Source organism: Falco naumanni, chromosome 2 (genome assembly GCF_017639655.2).
Source record: "Falco naumanni isolate bFalNau1 chromosome 2, bFalNau1.pat, whole genome shotgun sequence".
Classification (NCBI taxonomy): domain Eukaryota; kingdom Metazoa; phylum Chordata; class Aves; order Falconiformes; family Falconidae; genus Falco; species Falco naumanni.
Window position 1 is genome coordinate 78,559,721 of NC_054055.1, and position 21,925 is coordinate 78,581,645.

The 21,925-nt window shown below is 41.9% G+C and overlaps 1 protein-coding gene across 2 annotated transcripts in view; it reads left to right on the top strand.

Annotated features, from left to right (window-relative positions):
• The first annotated feature begins 19,188 nt into the window (after positions 1 to 19,188).
• The window catches only part of KCNJ15 (potassium inwardly rectifying channel subfamily J member 15), a 37,087-nt gene continuing 34,350 nt past the window's right edge, over positions 19,189 to 21,925 (top strand). Inside the window, exon 1 of one of the 2 annotated variants that reach the window (XM_040585081.1) lies at positions 19,189 to 19,666. In XM_040585081.1, the coding sequence (XP_040441015.1) occupies positions 19,649 to 19,666 (18 nt within the window). In that variant the 5' untranslated portion in view covers positions 19,189 to 19,648. The remainder of the gene's footprint in view (positions 19,667 to 21,925) is intronic. The other variant, XM_040585084.1, reaches the window with a different exon arrangement.

A 21,925-nucleotide genomic window follows, 5' to 3' on the forward strand; every position in this document is an offset into this window, starting at 1 on the left:
TTGGGAGCAGCACCATAAATATACTAGACCAGATCATCAGATTAGAGATGGTTCTTTACAGAACAGTACAGAGGGCTGAGCATTGAATGATCCTGTTTACAGTCCTCCTTCCAGAAGTTTATGACTCATTTTGGAATGAAATGGATTAGTCTTATACTTAGACCAACACAAATAATAACGGTGGATTGCTAACTGGGGCCTGTTTCATTTTAGGTAAAGACATCACACAATTCAGAGCAGGGGGATTAATGTTCTTTTAAGAGATACAGTCAGCTGGGTTTTATCAAACTTCTGCTATGCCTGTCCCCTTACCAATTTCTCTCTTGCAGGGCAGAAGGTGGGGGTTCTCCCTCTTCACCTATCTTTGAGTTCTCCAGACTGTTTTGTAAGTGTAATAACTTTATTGATCTGCACTGATATTCATTCTTTTATTTTCTCAATTTTATCTTCACAAACTATTAAAATATCTAGGTAAATTTGTACAAGATAAGTCCCATTCCACCTAACTTTTGACAATGACCTGTTAAGCTTCTAGACTAGGTTGGTAAACTCACACTGAAGTACATGTCTAAATTAGGTGGAGTGGATTGCCCCTTGGAGTTCCCTGTCTGCATTGTCTCTGAAGAGAGCAAAGGTCAGCAGTTCACACTATTACTTGTACATTTTAGGTAAGATGAATCTCACCCTAGTATGGACTGTGAGGGGAAATTGCTAGCTCTCCTTCCTTGCACTTTACTAGAATGGTCGTACATCCCCATGCTTCACCCTTCCAAAATGTCCACGAACCTATCTGATCTTCAGATATAGTCAGCAACAGAGCTCTACTTCATAAATGGAGAGTGGGTGCTCAGCCCTTTTGAAAACTACGTGTGTGATGTGCTGAATTCCACTTTCCAGTCTAGGTTCCTGGCATGTGAACCTGAAGTTGAACTCTAAAAGTAATGAGACCATAAAAAGTAGTGCATGCTACAGAAATACTGGCCTTAAGCTCTGTCTGCTCTCTCCATCTACAGCATTCAGATAGCTAAATTGGAGTTTGTCAAGTGTTTTAAAATCCTGAATATGTGTGCTATGGCCAGTTTCAACTTCATTCTCACATATCTTTGAATCTGGCTTGTATGAGAAACAGTGTGGCCAGCAGGACAAGAGAAGTGATTGTCCCCTTGCCCTTAGTGCTGGTGAGGCTGCACCTCTAATACTGTGTGCAGGTTTTGGCCACTCACTGCAAGAGGGATGTAGAGGTGCTTGAAGGTGTCCAGAGGTGGGCAATGGAGCTGGTGAAGGGTCTGGAGCACAAGTCTCATGAGGGAACTGGGGTTGTTTAGCCTGGAGAAAAGGAGGCTCCAAGGAGACCTTATTGCTCTCTACAACTACCTGAGAGGAGGTTGTAGCAAGGTGGGAGTCTGTCTCTTCTCCCAGACAACAGGACTGGAGGAAACAGCCTCAAGTTGCACCAGGAGAGGTTTATGTTGTCTATTAGGACAAATGGCTTCACTGCAAGTGTGGTCAAGCATTGGAACAGGCTGCCCAGGGAGTGGTGGAATCAAGATCCCTGGAGGTGTTTAAAAGACATGTAGATGTGGTACTTAGGGACAAGGTTTAGTGCCAGGATAACATTTGGACTTGATGATCTTAGAGGTCTTTTCCAACCTACATGATTCTATGGTTCTATGATTCTATGATGTTCCTGTCTGTTAGCTACAAACTGCTGTGGTGTGCAAGTACTCTAACTAGGTTATATATGCCTGAGTTTAGCAAGATCTCTTGTTTGTGATGTACCTCACACAAAATACATTGTGCTAGTCATAATACTGTAAGACATAATAAGGAGTTTGTTTTGGATGGATTTAGCATGATTGTAGCTGTGCACATTGGGAATTGCAGCCAGAATATCTGAATTTTTTTACTCGTGATTTATCTCACCCTAGCCAATCTCTGTATTAAAAAGAGTAAGTACAATGTGTAAGAGGTCAGCCTGCTGTCAGACTTCTCCTTGGAGAGAAGGTTTGGGCTTTTGCTTGAGATAGCAGCAAACTTGACAACAGCAGAATCATTTTGAGTGTCCTGAGGCTTGTAGTTGTCCATGCTTGCGCTTGAGATTCGGGACTTGGGCCAGGAATATTTTTATGTCTACATCTCTACCTTCATCTGTGGAGTAGTATAAGTAGGATATACAATTCTGAATCTTTGCAGGTGAACATGAGCTGGAATATGAAACTTTCTCATTTCTGGAATTTGTTTGACAGGAAAGTGAAACTGAAACACAGGTGTTCAGGGAGAAACCAGTATGAACATAGACGCAGAAGAAGAATCAAATTAATAACCCAGGGTGTGCACATATGGCTTGCCAAGTCCACTCCAGTGGTCTGGATTTTAGTGGTCCCAGAGCTCTGCCTAGGTTCTGCCATTTTTGTGTCAGGATTTCCTTAGGAAGTCAAATGAGATCACACAGCCCTTGTGTTGGTATGTCAGGCTGGTATTTTCCACTCACCACCATTCATGAAGTCAAAAAGATTTCAAAGTTTTTTCTGGCTGTGTAAGTCCCTAGCAGTTCAGAAATGTATGGCCTCTGATAAATAGCTGAAATCATTAATCTACAGAAAATTGATGGAATTGTAATGTCTTGATGCTCTCTACTCCCAATAATCTGGGAAAAAGCATAACTCTCATTGAGCAATTTCACCACTGGCCATAATGTGATTCTATGATTGAGTGAAAATGACTTTTTTTCAACTGGTAGTAAGAATCAGCAGTCTATGAAAGTACCATTCAACAGTAAGCTACTGTAATTGATTCCTGGCAATGAAAGCTTGATTTCTTGATATGTTTTCTTTAATATCCTAGATAACCAACTTTCATAAGAAGTCTCACTTTGTAGTATTTGTGATATTAATATCTAGAAAAAATTGTTTAATGTTTGACTTTGAAATCATGGAATTATTATACAGCAGCACAGCCTCACTGATCAGCCTAGAATTGCCTGGCTAAAAGCAGCACTTAAAATAATGAAATTGCCTACTGTTTTTCTGGTTTTCCTACGAATTATTCACACTTTTTTAGACAATGGAGGAGATTAAGTGGAAAACTTAAGTAATGAGTATTATTCATCATCTCTCTGTCTAAAGCTGAAATTATCTCCCTGAGTCTTTGCTATCCAGGCTGTGATTTAGCAAGTCATTGAAGCATGTTGCTAATGTTTAAATACACAAGACAGAATTAGTTTATTGACTGAAGTCCTCACTAATTCTAAGCTCAATACAAGAGGGACTATTGAAGAATTCTAGCTAATTTTCGTCAAAGAAAACCACAGTAGTATGTTAATTTCAATCTATATATAAATAATATCAGGAGAATGGTCAGTATCAGGATGTTCCCTCATCATCCAGGGAAATCATAAATTATACATCATTCAGATACAATTGTTTCTATAACAGCTGAAATAAGGCTAGCTATAGGTCTTGATGAAACAGTGACATAAAACCCAGACATAAGAGGTGAGAAAATACTGGAAAGGAAATTACAACTTAAACATTTTGTAGCAAAGAAGAAAACTTTTAACAGGCATTTAGTACTTGTTTAAAAAAAAAAACAACAACATCTGATAAATACTTTACTGAGTGAAAGTAACTTCCCTATTAAAGAGGAATTTTTGCTAAATTCAGTAACTATTCTTAGCACAGAAGTGACAGTTCACTTGAGCAACAGAGCAATCACTCTTCCTAGTATACAGACAGTAAACAAAGGAAACACATCTGAAGCTGTGACCCTGGCCCTAAAATCTTGTCCCTCTCCCGATATCTTTAATGTGTCCTTTACCAATTTCAGGAAGCAGTAACATTCGTTAAAGAGATTTACACATTAGGCAGAACATGCAACTGCCAGACATGCTCAGGGATAAATATGATTCACTGAACATCCAGAAGATGGCATAGATGTAGCAAGCCTGGTGTGAGAAAGCCTTTAAATGCCATTGGGGGGTGGGGTGGGGGTGCGGGAGCCAAAGAAGAGGGGAAAACTTCACATAACTTCACTTTTACTCAGCAGAACTACCCCGGCAAATATCAATACCTAGAGAAAAGGGACAGAATAACCAGTTTGTGAGGAAGTGTAAGGACCCTGACTTGCAGAGCTCTGAGCATTGCCAGGGAGGGAAAGGAGCCTCTTGCATAGGCTGGAGCCCACAAAAAGCAAGAGGCAGTGGCTGCAAGGAGCAGAAGGGTCTGAACCAAAATTTAGGTTGTCTGTAAGGAAAACACAGTGGTAGGAAAACCTGCTTGCCTGTCAATAGCTTCTGACAGAAAAGGTTTTGAAAAGGAAAGCCATTTCTTTGGATATTATTAAGATGTTATGCATGTGGACGATTGTAATTGTGGTTTTATTAGATATTAATAAAGGGAATTATTAAGTTAGTTATTTTTAAGTGTGCTGCTGTTGTCTTTTTTGCATTGACAAGCAGATGGAATATGTATATGTTTTTAGTGTTGCCAAGTCTCCGTTATTCAGAAAAAAAATATTCTATGCAATTCCTCTATTATTATCAATGCAGAACTAGCACAGAGGCAGAATGAAAAGATAACACCTGACTAAAGGAGCTTTCAGCATAAAATATAGTTATAGACAGTATTCTACTTAGAGCTTAATACTGTAGCCTGTAACTTGTCACACTGTTTTGTCATTGCCTCCAAAATGGAGGAAAACATTGCTCATACACAGAGACTGAAAGCCGTGGTGATAACAATTTACAAAGGGTGAAAGACACTGCTGAATCCTAAGATCTCTTGAAGTCCTTTCAAAGGTGTTGCTTTCTGCCATTGCAATGTCTGTTCTCACTTCAAAAGGAAACTCGTGCTATGACTGGGGTGGGAAGGATCTGGAATTCAAAATTCAGCGAAGAAATTCTGCTTGTTGCAACAGGGTCCATTGGGTGGCTTTTGCACTTGTGAGAAGCATCCCTTTGATAGAGCCATCTTGGACACAGAGCTCTGTGAAGGCACATCAAGAAGCAAATATCTTGAAAGTCACAACAATGTTTAGTATGGGTTGAACACAAGCCCATGTTTTGCAAACTGTGGTAAGAATTAATCTGTGTCATTAGGGGAAAGGCGCTATTTCATCAGGTCCTGCATCTTCTTTTGTATGGGGTCAGGACTGAACACCCACCTCTAGTCCTCAGGTTGGGACATGATTCAGAGAGCTTGGAAAAAAGGAAAGATGGGGTTTTCCCTTCTCTAAAAAGTAGAAAATGTTTCTATCCCCCATGCTTTTTACTTATAACCACAAGTATAGCTCTTTGATTTGTGTAATGATGGGAAAAATAAGTGAACAAGAGATGGCTTAGTGGAAAGAGACTGCACTATATATCTCGAAAACTGCTCTCTGCTCTGATGGCAGCATTGTGTAGGAGCAGGGACAAGTCAGCCAGAATTGGAGTCATAAAGCATGACAAGTACCAACAGCCTAGGTTGCTCCCAAAGACTCTCTCCATTGAAGTCTGCTCTTAGAAATGCTGACATTCCTCATAAAAATGTTCCCTGTGTGCTTAAAAGTCCTGCGCAGCTTGACAGGTCTGAGCACCTATCCCATGGCTAAGCCCTGCTGGCATTCACAGGTGGGCTGCTTCCAGACACATCTCACCTGTGATCTGCTCGATCTAACAGGCCTTCCTACTACACCCCTCTTGTACTGGGCTCCAGCCAAAACCTGGCTGCCAGGGAGGTGCTTATTTTGTAGCAAATAGCTCAAGGCCAACCAAAATGAAATATTTCATTTGGGAATTTCATTTGGGATGTTCTGCTAGGAAATCAGAAAATATCAGGAAAATTAAGCTTTCCACACAGAAATACGATGTTGGTAGAGAATTACTAATTAGCTCTCATATATGGTGTCAAAGACACTTAGACCCCAATCTTTGTTATAACCTGTAGCACTTTCTGTGGTAAATAATTAAAGCTACTGCTTGATGGAAGAGAAGCCAGTCTAGTTCAACTTGAAAACCACAATTCCTTGAGCAGAATAAAAAAAAAAAAAAAAAGAAGAAACCAGACCTATTTCTTCTCCTGTCTTTTATGATTTTATTATTTCCTTTGCAATAATTGAGCATCACCTTAAAGTGCAATAACATTATCTTCTAAAAAGCACAGTATCATTTTCAAGTTAGGATACCAATGTCATACTCCCCTTCCAAAATCAAAGTGTGTGATATTCTGCTCTATCATTAATACTGAAGCTTTCAGTATGGGATCAGTCTATTTGTTAGTGATGCTACTTGCTGTTACTGAACAGATTATATAGCTTCTTAGCTAAGAATAAATAACAGCTTATAATTAGGGTTGCAAAACCTTTTTCTATATTCAGGAGGCATAAATGCAGTGTTTGTTTCATGGAAGAGGAAACAAATTTCCACTTCTTTGTCCAAATGGCATAGACCTGGCAAGTCTAGAGATAATTAACCACAAGTAATGAAAAAATCCTTCTAATTCTGACATTACATTGCACTTCTTGCTTTTTTGTTGCTTTTCCAGAATTCATGTTTAAAAGACTCTTCAGTTTACCACCTTGGAGTAAGACTACTAAACATAAAACTAAATGCCAATAAGTTAGTTTAAAGGCATAATTATAAAATAAAACTTAATGGCCATGTTCCAGCAAATCATATAGTTTCTTCCATGTAAATGTAGCTGGCCTTATAAATGTCTTGGGCTGATATATAGCATTCCCCAGCACATTCTGCCTTAAACCAATTGGTGCATGTTCTCTGTGATGTTTACAGCTCAATTGACTGAAAGGAGCACATTTCCCTTTCCTGTCTTTACAACCTTTTTCCTCTAATGTTTGTTGATTGGCTTGTTATATTAAAATTTCATCATAATTACATGTCAGTTTAGAATTCTCCTTTATCATTCCTTCAACCAACCTATGAATAAACTTCACATGTGCAAAATACCTCCACAAAGCCATTCAAGCTTCTCTGACAGGAGCATGGTAAGACTCATACATCTCCAGGACAAGAACGATGTTTGCTCTGCTCCTCATGGACAATCGTACCACTGACTTGGGTTAGCTTGAAGCAGGCCGGTTTGAAATAACCTGATGAAAAACTACTTATAATCTGAGGCAAAGTCACAATCTCTAGCTCTGCTTGATTCTGTCTTTGAGTAAAGGAATGAGGATGTGTTGAGTAAAAAGAAAAAGAAATCATGAGGAAATATTTAAGGCTAACTTTTTCCACGGCCTCTGAAAGAAGTTACTGAAGTAAGTGCTAAATGCCAGCAAAGCAATGTCAGTACCACTGCTAATACAGTTACCATTGAACTATAAACCCTGAAAGCTTTCAGTTTCTGCAATGATTAGAACACTCAGTGAACTAAATGGGAATACAAGGCAACAGGATCCATTTTGGACAGTTGGCTGCCCAGGCCCCTCATGTTCCGGCAAGGTGAAAGGTAATCCAGCCAGCCCCTTTTGCAGCCTCCTGAGAGACAGCGATTTAGCACAAGATGGGGAATCGGGAGTTCCTGAGGCCAGTCCCACTGCCCCCACTGAGACCCCAGACCCTCCACAGTGTCACCGTGTGAGGGCATGTGGCACTAACCAGGAGCTCCAGCAGGTTTGACTGTCCAGCCATTAACTGCCTATTCCCATGCTGACTGCTGGAGCTGTGAGGGTGAGCTTGTTGAAGCTTAGACAGCACTTTGTGCAGTAAATAATTATCCCTGCTATCCAGTAGCTTTGTGAAAATGAAAATAACTGTGCCAACAGATAACTGTTTTGTAACTGCATCTTTTTTTTTGCTGAGTTCATGTGCCTCAGCGCTCAGTTAGTTAATCACAAATCACCAGTAGACTGATTTTTTTTATTTACATTAACAAAGTACTTAGTTTTGGCTTTCTGCCTTTCTGTAGACTTGGGTTTTCCATCTGAAATGTTGCCTTATGAAGCTAAATTCACTTTGTAAGTCTCTTTTCTTTTGGTTTGTGTTTTAAATTCCCCATTGCTTGTAAGACTGACCAGTAAACAGTCTATACAAAATGTTTGATGCTGATTTCTCCTTAAACATAGGATGTGAATTTTAACCTGTCTGTAATTTAAATACAACACTCTCCTCAAGCAGGCTTGAATATAAAAGAGAATATTAACTTGATGCAGAGTTTTAAAATGCGTGCACCTTTCCAACCAATTCAGAGATGGCTTGATGCATTTTAAACTTTGGCAAAACAAAATAATGTTATGTTTACTGCTTGCCAAAACATTGCTCATACTCTCCTGATAGCAAGTGGAATGCTGCTCACCCTTTGAAGCAATTTACTGTTATAAATCAAACCACTGACTGTCCGTTTCTAAACCATGAAGGAATCACCAAAATTCAACTGTTTCAAGTGGAACAGTTGGAACAGCAAAATAACTTCCCTGGGAGCTTGTGTACACAGCTGAGGAGTCAGAGGCTGGAGAAAGCATGCAGCTGAACAGTTGAGACTGCAACCTCAAAGGCTAACAAGAGGTGGAAAGCCCCAGGAGTAATTTGAAAGGGTAATTTTCTTAGGAAAATGGTCGTGGTGGATAAGGACTATTAGAGGGTGCCACCACCTGTATGGGCATTTTAGATTGGCTCAGGAACATGCTGCTGAGGGTGGTGTCCCCAGAACCTACACTTAGCCTGCTTTTGTAGGGGTCAGAATGAACAAACCAGACTGGTTCTGCATGGCGCCTGCCTGGGAGGTGTGCATGGGGTATGCAGTCACTGATGGCGCTTGCTCTGCAGACCCAGGCTAAAGTGAACTCACTGACTGGATAGTCAAGGACAGTGAGGTCCCTGGCATGGACTGTTTAGTGCTATTGATCTGCTCTTGTTGGGCCAGTCTACTTGAACAGCCCACTCTGGTGCAATTTCAGCTGCATGGATGCTGAACTATAGTGAGAAAGAAGAGAATTGGATGGACTATGGTGGTCCTCAAACTACGGCCCGTGGGCCGGATACAGCCCCCCAGGGTCCTCAATCCGGCCCCTGGTATTTACAGAACCCCCCCATCCCGTGTGCCCCCCCCCCGCTGGGGGTTGGGGGGGGAAACCAAGCAGCCACAGATGACTGCCTGCCACTTCATCCGCGTGCCGGCCCCCTGTTTAAAAAGTTTGAGGACCCCTGGACTATGGGAAGGAAAGTTTGATCAAAACAAGTCCCTGTGCATGGGCTCAGCGGAGAGAGGACCTGACCAGTGCTGGAGCTGAACCCTGCCCCATGTCCTATTTATAGCACGCACTGTCGGGTCTCTAACCTGATGCTGCATTTAGACCTCTGATAGGGAAAACACTTATCCCCAAGCTTGATCTGAATATGTGTATTTTTATATATATCTGTCCATTTGGTTTACATGAAACTTGAAATACATGTCTGAATTCATAGATCTCATTCCTCTTGACTTGAGACCTGTGCTGGGAGTAAAAGACTCAGCTGACAAAGCTTCTTTTAAAATCTTGTCTATGGCAAAGGGAAAACACACTTATGTAGCAATAAATCCATGAATTTACTGAAAACTAAAGATCTAATCACAAGTAGTCCAGATCTAATAGTTACAGAAGGAGAAATAACAAACGTGGATTCAAATTGACTTCTATATAATTCTTACTTTCTGCCTGTTTTCCTGGTGTTATGCTCACGTCTCCACCATTCCTCTGGGTACTAAAGTTGGCACTTTCCTTGTTGTAGTGGTGGGGTTAGAGAACTGTCAGCATGCAGAGTCCTCTGGAAGGAAAATGATGTTTGTGCTGGTGGTTTCTTCTTCCTCACTCTAGGATCCACTTGGGATCACTTTTGTGTTTGCTAACATGCTGTTGCACCCTTGCTCTGTCTGTGTTGGTCTGCAGCACCCTGATACATCTGAATATACCATATATAGGGCCTTTTACATATGTTAGATAGTGTTTCTTTGTTTATCCTAAAATTGTGTGTGTCCAGATCCAGGTCTGGCATGTCTTTAACTGACCGTTGATGAGTTGTTTATAGCCAATGCAAAGCCTGTGCCCCATCTCTTGTCGTCTCATGCCCGTACTCCTTCATGCTGCATCCTGTGTCTCCACTTCTCAAGGCCTCTGCTGTCATATAAGGACACTATTTCTTTATGGGACATCATCATTTTGGAGTCGTAAATACCTCATTCTGTATAGACAGAAGTAGCAAGCAGTTTCTTCACTTAAATCTATGGCTGTACCACACGAAGATGAACAAAAGTAGAACAAATTAGCCGTAGACACCTGGTCAATTACAGTAATTATTGTCACAGTTAAACCAAATAAAAGAAAGCTGCAGGCAAGTGAAACTGCAGTTCAGCCTGAGCAAGGCTCAAAAGCCTCAGTCAAGCTTTGCAGCCTTGGTACCAAGCTTATGGCCTGTGACTAGTAATGGCAATGCAGTAGTACAGGTCCACGCAGTTACAGTTCAGGGACAGATGGGTTTGCTCAGGGCCTTTTAGAAGAAGTTCAAAGCCGGGAAAGAAAAAATTCCCCAAAGGTGGTAGGTACACAGTCATCTTTCTCTCATGCAGCAACAGGAAGAGGCAGAGTATGTTATTCACTGACATGTTGAGGTGGTGGTTTCTTTCAACACAAAGGAAATAAAGGGGGGTTGAGGCTTACTGGAGCAGCGTGCTGAAAGCAAGGAAAGAAGGGGCTTCACTAGCCTCTCTCTTGTTAAACCCTGCTAGCTTTGGCTTACAAGGATCACCAAGAGCATGTAGAGGTTGTGCTGAGCAGCATCAAGCTCTTGAGACCCAGCACACAGACAAGGTCACTGATGGCACATCTTTACTACAAAGTCTGTTCTTCAATGTCATCAGCCACCTTCCAGCTGTATCTTTTATTTCCCTTTCCTACCACTAGGATCTGAGTGCCACAGCTATCTGCCCACAGACTTTTCTTAAATTCCCACATGCACCTCTGAGATATTCAAATTAGTTTGTTTCCTACAGCTTGGGAAGCCTAGATATGGATAAACATGTAATTATACCATATGTGCTGAAGTCCACACATTTAACAAAGTACTTAGGCATATATTTCTATGGAATTAATCTCAGTGGAGAGTGTCACAAGCTTCTGTGCCTTGTTGAACAAGGTGATACATTAAGTACAAGTGAAGTACCTGCTCAAATCTGATGCTGAGCCAGGATCTTAATTGGTTGAAAACCTACAGCTCAGCCTTGAGTCTTTCTTTCTAGAGGAAACCCTTTTCGCTGGACTGAGATGAGTCATTGCTCCCTGAGTGCAACTGTGCTCACTGCAGTCAAATAATATAAAAATCACCAGTCATGAGGGCACAGTTTGCTTCTGGTTAAAGCAGTAACAGTTGTAAATCATCATTCATATCTAGAGAGTTACACTAAAATAGAACGGAGTCTAGTTCAAATTCAGCTTCTTTAGGGAAAAATTAAAGGAGAGAGAGGGCTGGGAGCTGAACCTACAGACTACAAGGGCCAGAGGAGGATTCCTGGGTAGGAAACTGGCTGCTCATGGCTTGGGCAGGTGTACTCTATGCTGGGTAAAAAGCTGGGTGGACGGCTGAGCCCAAAGAACAGCAGTAAATGGAGTTACACCCAGGTGGCAGTCAGTCACAGGTGCTGCTCCCCAGGGTCAGTATTGGGGCCAGTTCTGTTTAGTATATTTATTGATGATCTGGACTAGGAGATTGAATGTACCCTCACTAAGTTTGCAGATGACACCAAGCTGGGTGGGAGTGTTGGTCTGCTTGAGGGCAGGAAGGCTCTGCAGGGGGATCTGGACAGGCCGGACGGATGGGCCAAGGCCAGTTGTATGAGGTTCAACAAGGAGAAGTGCTGGGTCCTGCACCTGGGTCACAACAACCCCATGAAATGCTGCAGGCTGGGGCAGAGGGGCTGGGAAGCTGCTGGTGGGAAAGGCCCTGGGGGTGCTGGCTGACAGCCGGCTGAACATGAGCCAGCAGTGTGCCCAGGTGGCCAAGAAGGCCAACAGCATCCTGGCTTGTATCAGAAACAGGGTGGCCAGCAGGACTAGGGAAGTGATCGTCCCCCTGTACTTGGCATGGGTGAGGCCGCACCTCCAAAACTGTGTTCAGTGTTGGGCCCCTCACTGCAAGAGGGATGTAGAGGTGCTGGAGCGTGTCCAGAGAAGGGCAGCAAAACTGGTGAAGGGTCTGGAGCACCAGGCTTATAAGAAGTGGTTGAGGCAACTGGGGCTGTTTAGTCTGGAGAAGGGGAGGCTGAGGGGGGATGTTGTTGCTCTCTACAGCTACCTGGCAGGAGGCTGTAGGCAGGTGGATGTTGGTCTCGTCTCCCAGATAACTAGCAACAGGACAAGAGGAAAAAGCTTCACATTATACCAAAGGAGGTTTAGATTGGATATTAGAGAAAATTTCTTTACTGAAAGGGTGGTCAAGCATTGGAAGAGGCTGTCCAGGGAGGTGGTGGAATCATTATCCCTGGAGGTATTTAAAAATGCATAGATGCGATGCTTAGGGACATGGTTTAGTGGTGGACTTGGCAGTCCTGCGTTAACAGTTGGACTTGATGACCTCAAAGGTCTTTTCTAACTTAAATGATTCTATGAAATATGGCTGAAGAGGCACTGCCAAAAGAGCAGCGAGCCTTCATGCACTTCTCCAGTGCCAGACGTTAGGATACCCTTCAGAAAAAAAACTCTTGAAAATCCACTTCTTAACTGTGAAGAAGAAATTGACAAAGACTAAAAGGAGGCTGTAGAATCAATGGCTTCTGAGAACTGAAGTACTTCTGAGTGGAATTCAGGAGCCAAGGTTATTTTACTTTTTTGATATCAAAGCATATTTTGGTACAAGTCTATTTGACAGAATCTAGATTAAGGTGTAACTGATCTGAATAGTATTACAATGTTGTAGTATGGAAGATGGGTTAAGTTTTGAAAGGCAAAAGACACTGTATTTTGTTAGGCCCATATATACCTATATATGCAGTTATAAATACAGAAATGGCATGGATGACAGAAAAAGTAGCAGATGTCTGTCTTCCAAAGCTTATTTTTAACCTGGCAGTGATGCTTTTCACTTCATGAGTTATTGCACTGTGTGTGGTTTTCTTATGTTGTTAGAGCAGTGTCCTGTTTCTTCCCAGATTAAACCGTGTATCAGGACTGACTGAAAAAGTGTTGTGTACCTATATAGTATATTATCTGAAGTTTGTTAACTTCTGTGGTCAGGCATGGCATAAGGGCAGTGGGATCCTTGCAGGGCTCTTTCTTCACACTCCTGTTTGGCAATTGCACAGAGAAAAGGGAAATAACTTTCAAGCCCAAACTAAATTTCAGAAAACTTTAAAAACTCCAGTGCAATCAAGTAAAGGAAATCTTTCTGAACGTGCACCACTATTACTTAGGCAAGAAAGCTCCTGAAGCAGTATTGCAGATTGCAGGAAACTCTAAACATCTGTGTAATGTAGACTCTAAGTGGAACTGAAAAGAACACAACCTGGGAAAATGCCTAGTCAAACCACCCAGACAACCTTATCTGGGCTCCCTCTGGTGCTGCCTTAGGCAAGAAAACAGAACCCCCAGGCAACTTTATCCAGTCATCACTAAAAAGTCTTGTTTCATTAGTTACAGTCTAGTGTCATTACTACAGCCTGGGGAAAGCATACCCTGGGGAAAGGCACTGGGCTGTTTTAAGGTTTGCTGGCCTGTGCTTTCACTCTAAGTCTCCAACAACTGCTTCTGCTTCTAAACAGCCTTAGCTTCATTAAATGTAGCTGAAATGTTTATTCCGTCAGGGCCTGCGCAGGGCACCTGAGGTTTCTTCATATTGCCTTGGCATACTATATATTTAGTAGCCATACCCTGGGATATAACAGGTTGGAAGGAGCTGAAGTGCAGCTCCTGTCCAACACTCCTTCTTTGGAGGTAGACAACTATTATTGTGAAAGAGGGAAAAGTCATCTTTGCTCCCCAGAGCCCTTCCTCCCCGCTTTTCACAGTCGACAGCCTTACTGGCCCTTCCATTTTTTCAATAAGCCAAATTCACTGCTTTCCTATTTAGCTTCGAGATGGGGGTCTCAGTCGGCTGCCTCCTCTCTGTGCTTCCTGCTGCCAGCTTCTTCTCTCTCCAGTGTGCCATAGGCTTAACCTCTCTCAGTTTCTATTACCTTCCATAAAAGAAAAGGCTAGTGAGCTGCATTTGTCCCTCTCACATACTCACAGAGACATTGGCATTAAGATTACAACTCTGCATTGATTGTCCAGCTAAAGAGGACCCAGCAGCCTTGAATTCCTTATGAGTTACCTCTTTGAAAATGGTCCACAATTTAAAATATCCTAAGGGGTTTCTGCATCCCAGGCTCTGAAACCCCACTGTTGATCAGAACTGGAGAACCCTAAAGGATAGGACTTGGGTGGTAAATAAAGCAGGGGAAATTTGTAATCAAAAAGCACAAAATTCTCTTTACTTTCCGTATGCTAAGGAGGAAAAAAAGGCAGGGGGGAAATGTTTCCTTCTGCCTTGTTGTAAATGTGTCCTAGTGCGTGAATGCATCAGTTACTCCAGGCACAAGTTAAAAGAGGGGTTGAAAATATAAAGCTTATAATGGATGTCTAGACTCAGAATCACTCCCAACACCTTAATATTACTGCCCATGTATGGGAACAAGATGCGTATGTCCACATTCATTTAGCAGCACATTCCTCCACATTTTCTATTTATTTTACTCCACACAAATGAAGCTCTCTAGCCACTTTACAGACATATAATTAGACAGTTCCCTTCCCTTTAAAACATTTTATGCCGAGGTGTCTCAAAAGGCATAGGACTCAGGCATGACTTTTATAAAAAGAAAAAAATTTGCTGACCACAAGCAGCAAATTAAAGTAATAGTTAAAAAATGAACTGTTAATTCAACCACATCTTCAATGGAAAATTCATATTACAATGAAAACACCAGCATATTTCTTTTTCCTTTGTGAGTTTAACTTGGAACATCACCACAGCTTTAAAACTGGATGAAAAGCAAAGAGTTTTGGAGTGAGAATTTCTAGCATCTGTTTTGCTATGGCAGCACTACAAGAAAAAAAGGGTCTTGTGTTAAAAGATAGCTGAGGATGTTTGACTCAGTTTTCTGACCTTGATCTTCATGTTGACACCTAGAAAATCTGATCACTATACCCTAATTTATTTTTTCTCAGTGCAAACTGTACTTTTACACTTTCTAATTATTTCTGGTATTATTTGAGAGACATTTCCAAGACCCTGGTATGACAGTCAAGTCTTGATTTTTTGCAAAAGGTTGCAGGGTGTATAGTTTGAAAGCTGTCAAATAAAATAAAAATTACACTACAGTTTAAACTGGCAATTGCATTCCCATCTCCCTTGCATGGTGCTGATTTATTCTGAGATAAAGGCCCAATTCACTACCTTCTGCCATAGCAGTGCTCACTCACCACTGAACTGAATGGCCTTTCATTCAGTCTCTATGATAACAGGCAGATCATGATGGCTTGATTCATGCAGGTCTGTCAGTGAATGAGCCAATGAACAGGATTTGTCTCCATACATTTGCAAAAAGCTGGTTAGATCCTCAGTTAAACTCTGAACCTCTAATTGCTGACGAAGGATGTAGGAACAGTGAGGGCAATTGCTTAAGGGTAGGAATTCATCCTATGATTACTTAACAGCTGACTCTGTATATGTTTTCAGGATTTTGCTCACTAAGAATGGTTAAAAAGTAGCCAGAATACAGTTCATACGTAACAGGAATCTTACTGTTGTGTTAAACATTGTGGAAGATTATGTTCTTGAACCAAAGATTTAATACCACAGTGGTTCCTGCTGCATCACAGACAGCTTTTGTACTTGCACGTTGCAGGTTGTCGGATGAACAAGTGATGAATCTTGGCCCTTGCGATACCAGAAGTGATTTGTCATGTGCTTTCAGTCATAATTTTTACCATTGGCATAATATCTTCCAAAAAAACAAGCATAGATTTTGCTCTTTGGAAAATATAATGTAGTTTAATCAGTAAAAATACTACCAGATTTCAGTTGTCTGCTGCAGCCTCCTTTGGTTTCTTGAGTTTGCCTGCTAGGGTGTCACACTGGCACTGAGTTTTAGTTTTCACAAGAAGCAGAAGGAAGGGACTTTGTAACAGCCACTGCAGTTAATGGATTTGTCAAGAGTGTCTTTATGCTATAGCTATAGTCTCATTAAATGCCGTTTTAGCTGAAAAAAATTGCCCAGTGACTGAGACAAGGAGAATATAAGCAAATAAAAAGTTTTATTTGATAAAGGAGTGAACTGAGTAATTGATTTTATAACCAAGTGATCTATGGGAAAAACAATTGCTGTTGCTCAAATCCAAACAGGAAAGAATTCATTTCTTCATGTGTAAAACTGAGCCCTACTAACCACTCTCAAGTCAGACCACCACAAAGTAGGTTCCAGGAAATCATTTGCCTGGCAATCCATTTCCCTTCCCCAGTACAGGTGCATTAACAAGTGAAGTTATTTTTGAAGTGACTGGTATGCAACTCAACTAGGCTTGTAATTAGTTTAGAGCAACTCATTAGACACACAGGTCTGCTTCTGCACATAGCCAGCATTTTCCTGCTGTAACCAGCTAAGCCCTGAGTTCCTGCCTAGGCTAACAGAGGACTAGGCAATTTCTTTACCTATACTGCCACAAGGTTAATGTTCAGGTCAGTGTTTAGGTCGGGACACTTATGACACCCTTACAGAATCAGGCCCCCTCACAAGATGTACCTCTGATGCTTCATTTTAGTATATGGCAGTTTTCAACAGCCAGTTTGTGCAGGAGGGAGGAACACACGAGTTCATTGCTCAGCCTGCTTCTGCATGGTCTGGTATTATTCCTGAGGAGAGCCTTCTGTGACTGAGGAGAGCCACTCAGGTATCCCACTTCTTGAGGGAGAATATAAGTCAGCTGACAGCTATATAAACTACAGGCGCCATCTCCAACCACTGCAAAAGCCTGGCCTCATTTGCACAAAAAAAGTGTGCGACTGTGCTCAGAAGAGGTCTGCAAAAGGGTACTTCTGACGGCCTGAGCTCCCAAGGGCTAAGTTTTGGATGCCCCCATAAGCACATTCTTTCATGCTGTCCAGTAAACCAGGGGTAAAGCAGCAGGACAGAGTAGAAAGCCCTTATCTCCAACAGGGCTACAGCAATTTCTGAGGCTACTTAGGTTTGACTCCAGAAGGGTTTGGATGACACCAGACTTCCAGATTTTAGGTGATTTTCCCAAGAAGAATGCAAAAGATCAGGGCTTCCCTTCCTGCTCTCTCCTGGAGAGCATGCAAGGGTGTTCTAATGGGTGCTTTTCCGAACTCCCTAACATCAGTAACAATCTCTGATCTCAGTTTCGGCTATACAAAGAAAACCAGATGCCTATCTGCAAATTAAAACCAGCCAATTGACCTGCTTCAAGCACGTAGCTCCCTTTTACACCTGCTTTCCAAACAGAACGGTGCAAATCTTGCCCCATCATGTATTGTGAGAAGTGTGAGAGACTTTCCTTTTCACATCTCTGCCCATTCAGACAGTGTTCACAGAATCAGGCAAAACAGTGACTGAGCCATCTAAGTCCTATGCAGAAAACCTAACAAAAGCATCACAAGGATCCATCGTTGGAGCTGCCCTGTGGTGTGAGAATCCACCACCACTCCCTCCCCGTATCCCACTGCTACTCCAGCCTGGACCCCCAGATGGAGTGATTGCCAGGGTATCTGTGGCATCTTGCTTGGATCTGCCTGGGGGAGACACCATGAGTGCCAAAGGAGGTGGAAGGAGATGAAAACATGTATAAACATGTAGTGCATGAAATTCTGCAGTTGCCGTGCTTTGACTTTGACCTTAGCTCTTTCTTTCACTCACATGTCCCTAACCATGTCTGAAGCGAGCTTTGCTGCTAGACCATTTTTGTTGTAATTTTTTTTTTCTATTACTGAGATGAAAATCAGCATACATCAATGTAGACACCAATATGCTTTCATATACATATTCTGTTTAATGTAACCTGAGGCACAAAATCTAGAAACTTCAACAAATTCCAAATTCTGCTGGCCCTAGCAGACCGCAAACTCCCTGTCTGTCTTTCCTAAGGAAAAGACTGTTTCAATAGATCTAAGAAGCTGCAAAGATCATTCCTTGGTTAACTTCGACATCTGAAAATCACAGGCATTTCTTATTTGACTTTTCAAGGTTATTGTAGCATGTACATTGTTCTATTTCCATAGAACTGTAAACACTGATCAGGTGTTTCCAACAAAAAGATCAGTTTTTATCTCAGAGTCTGTAGGGTCAGCTTTGACTATTGCACTGTACTAAAACAAAAGTAAGTGTTTGTCCCAGTTCTGCTAACAAGATGGCAAAATACTGTTGCTGTTTGCTGGAGAGTCAGCAAACTCTGAGAAAGAGTATGCTGGAACATCTTTAATCCAGCCTCTCTGCATGGAGCTGTATTCCTCTGTGTGTGTATGTAGGTCTGTCTTGGGAGTGTGTGGTTTAGTTCAATGAATTAAAGTTATACATGTTGGATATAGAAAGAAATTGCATAGAAATGTAAATGACAGTGGAGAAATGTGGACTAGAAAAGCTGCATATGTTCTACAGGAGTAAAAGCAGTTCTCGGGGTTTTTTCTCCTTACTATCATCTCTGTGGTAAATTTTTAGTCCATTTAATTTACAGTACTCATAAGAAATGCCAACGGGCTATTTCCCTAATCCAGATGGATCAAAACTAAAGTGATACAATGTACTTGGAATTTTAATATCAAGGATAGAAACACTAAAACTTTACAAAGAATCAACATTGTAAACAACCCATGTTTTATGTATTCAATTTATCTGCTTAGTACAGAGGCAGCATCTGTTTTCAGTGAGATGCTGCTTTTTTTCTTTTTCCTCCTAACTCGGCAGCTGGGATAAATGAAATAGTAGTCAAAGACCAAATTAACAGTTTGAGGGCCACAATTCTGCTGGAATGAGGGGAAGGGAGGACAGTTGAGGAGGACAATGACAGGAGGAATTGTAACCTCCAGATGTCCCGATAATAACTTCCAGGCACACAATCTCATAATGTGGTATGTATTATGCTCCACACTAGACCGCTCTATCTCAGGCAAGTTTCTTGCAGTGCTGCTAATACTCCTATTATCCCTTTCCTCCCACAGTGCTGCAGAAAACAGATGAGTGAAGGAGAGGTTCCTCTGAAGCCACCACGCATCACCAGTGCTGGCAGCTCTCAACAAGACATGGGCCACAGTGTTGCGATAGGAATAAACCTGTCTCGCTCTGCTCTGTAACTGGAGAGCCAAGCATTTTGGCCTCAAGTCACGTTCTTAAGCTTCTCCCTGGATTCCAGCTTCCAAAATACCAAAGTATAAATTCTCTTCTTTCTTCTTTGCTCTCTAGCTCTCCGGCTCACCACCTCAACCTTCTCCAGCAGCCGAGAGCTAGGAAGCTGCAGGAGCAGTCAGGAACGGGTCCAGCTAGAAGAAACGACTGAGCTTCAGTAACCAGTGGGGCAGAAGGAAGGTGGGACGAGCTTCTCAGTCCTCAGCAACTGACTGCTGACACACTCAGGAGATGCCATTGGGAAGAGGAGCCCCTGTCTGCTGAGAAAAGCAAGGAGGAGGAGTGACCAGGAATAAATGGACTGGTGTGGAAAGGTATTTGTGGGTGCATGGCTGAGAGGAGAGAGTGAGGGGCTGGCATGACTGACAGTAAGGAACAGTGTAATGAGTTTAAATTACCTTCATTGTAATGAAGAAAATTAATCAGATTTTTAACCATCCCAATTGAAGTATTCAACCTTTTACCACACCAGATTTTCCTGACAAGAATTAGGGCTCTATCACAGCTTGAATAACCAAGTCTCTCTGTTTAAGTACCCTTTGTAGCCCTGCATTTTCTGTTAGAGGGTCTGAACCTTTCTTGCTCTTAGATGTCTCCATACTGCCAGAGAGGTGTAAAAAAAACGTGAGTGGAATTGAGAATAAGACCTGGAATATTCTTGATTTCCTTCTCTCAATAGCTGTGCAGCACTTCAGAGCACTTGTTGCTGGTTTTCACCTTAGGAAGGGTTATTTGCTTTAAGAGTAGCACACTGAAATGAGTTAAAGTGTATAATTCCACCTGACATTGTTGGGGAATTTGCAATACTTAATACAGCACCTACAGTATGAGTCTGCCCCTGAAAAAGTGCAGCCTACTCCCCAACGGGAGGATCACCCTGCAAGGAGCTAGAACATTTTGGATGAGAAGTCCTGCACAAATGCAAGATGATAGTGCTGATAGTATTAACTACCTTGTACTCACACGTTGCAGGGGTCGGAGATGACTGAATGATCTCAGAGACAGTATTGCAGTAACAGCTTTGCACGAAGAGGTCACTTAGAGATAAAGTGGCAGTTAATTCAAACCAGAATTTCAGACTTAGCTTTGCCTTTTTCCCCCTCTTTGAAGGAAATGAGAGGTGACACAATTGGACTAGATACACATTTTAGGCTTTTTCAGAAACCAGGATATTATTTACTGAAAAGATTGTAATAGTTCCAAGCTGATAAATGTAGTGTATTGTTTTTGGCATGTATATCAATTCTTAAAACAAATACTATTTACCAGAAATTTTGTAGAAGCTCCTTTGGACTCTCAACAGTCTATTAGGTAAATATAGGCTTTGTAGCACTATAGGAAAACGTACATTTTTACAGAAGCTTTTCAAAGCTTGGCAACACCATCCAGCCCAACCTTCTTTATTGTATATCAAAGCTTTTAAGATTCATTTTTCAAGACTCATTTGCCAAAGTCCACAACACTCAGCCTACTCTTAACATGACAATAGGAGAGTGAGGGAGATAGAGATGTACTTTGATGAGCAAGTGTGTCAGGAACAGATATATAAAAATGAGAAATAGTCTGTAGTGAAGTAGTTCCAGAAACCAAGTAGAAGAAAGGACTCATTCCTTCTCCGACACCATGGTATCTGGATCACAGGAGGTGAAAGTGATCTGGTCTGCCAAGGAAAGTAGGAAAAGTTCACTTCTGGAAAGTACACATGCACACAAAACACATGCACGCAGAACACATGGCACCTAGTACAAATGAATGTATAGAGATTCACATTTTATTTACATATAGGTACCTATCTCAATGCAGATATAGATGTAGACTACACTTATTTTAATGTAATTTGCTTTCATTTCAGAAACTTCTGGCAACAGGTACAGTAGCTCTTTTAGATGGACCACTTCTCTCAGCCCTCTCTTTCTAGCAGCCAGCTCGTTTCATCTTTGCTAGAGCTCTGTGAAACACTTTACTTGCTGTGGAACTACAAATAAGGAAGGATTCACCTGCTTCAGAGTGTGTGCCCAAAACCAGAACTGGCAGGACATCTTGTAATGTGTTGCATCCAAATACTCTCTTGCCAATGCTGGAATTAAATTGTCTCACTCAGTTCTGATAGTTCCAGATTCCTGGAGGTTCAACTTATTGGAAATCCAGAGCCCTTTCCATGGCCTAAGCCTGATGGCTAAGCTCCAGAAAAAAAGTCAGTGTGGCTCATTGCATTCTTCTGGACAGAGAGGGTGTCTTTTTGGTCAGCCTATTTTGTCCAGCAGGAAGGAGAGCCACGTCAGAACCCACTGTGTGGCCAGGGCCAGATGTTGCACTCTTGCTGTCCAAAGCAATCCAGACTCCACCACCCAGGTGGGAACTCAGGCTGTCCTCTGACACAAAGTCACCTGTGTAGCTCTGTGAGCTGCCTGCATGGAGTCTGTGTGTCCCCCACACCTGGCTCAATACCATCTTATCCATGTTATTCAGTGGAAACCTTATGGCTTCAGTCAAGGTACAGGGCTTTCCTGCATCTGTTCACCTGGGGAAAGCACCTCGAACCGCCTGTGTCCAAGTACAGGACTGTGTTAAAG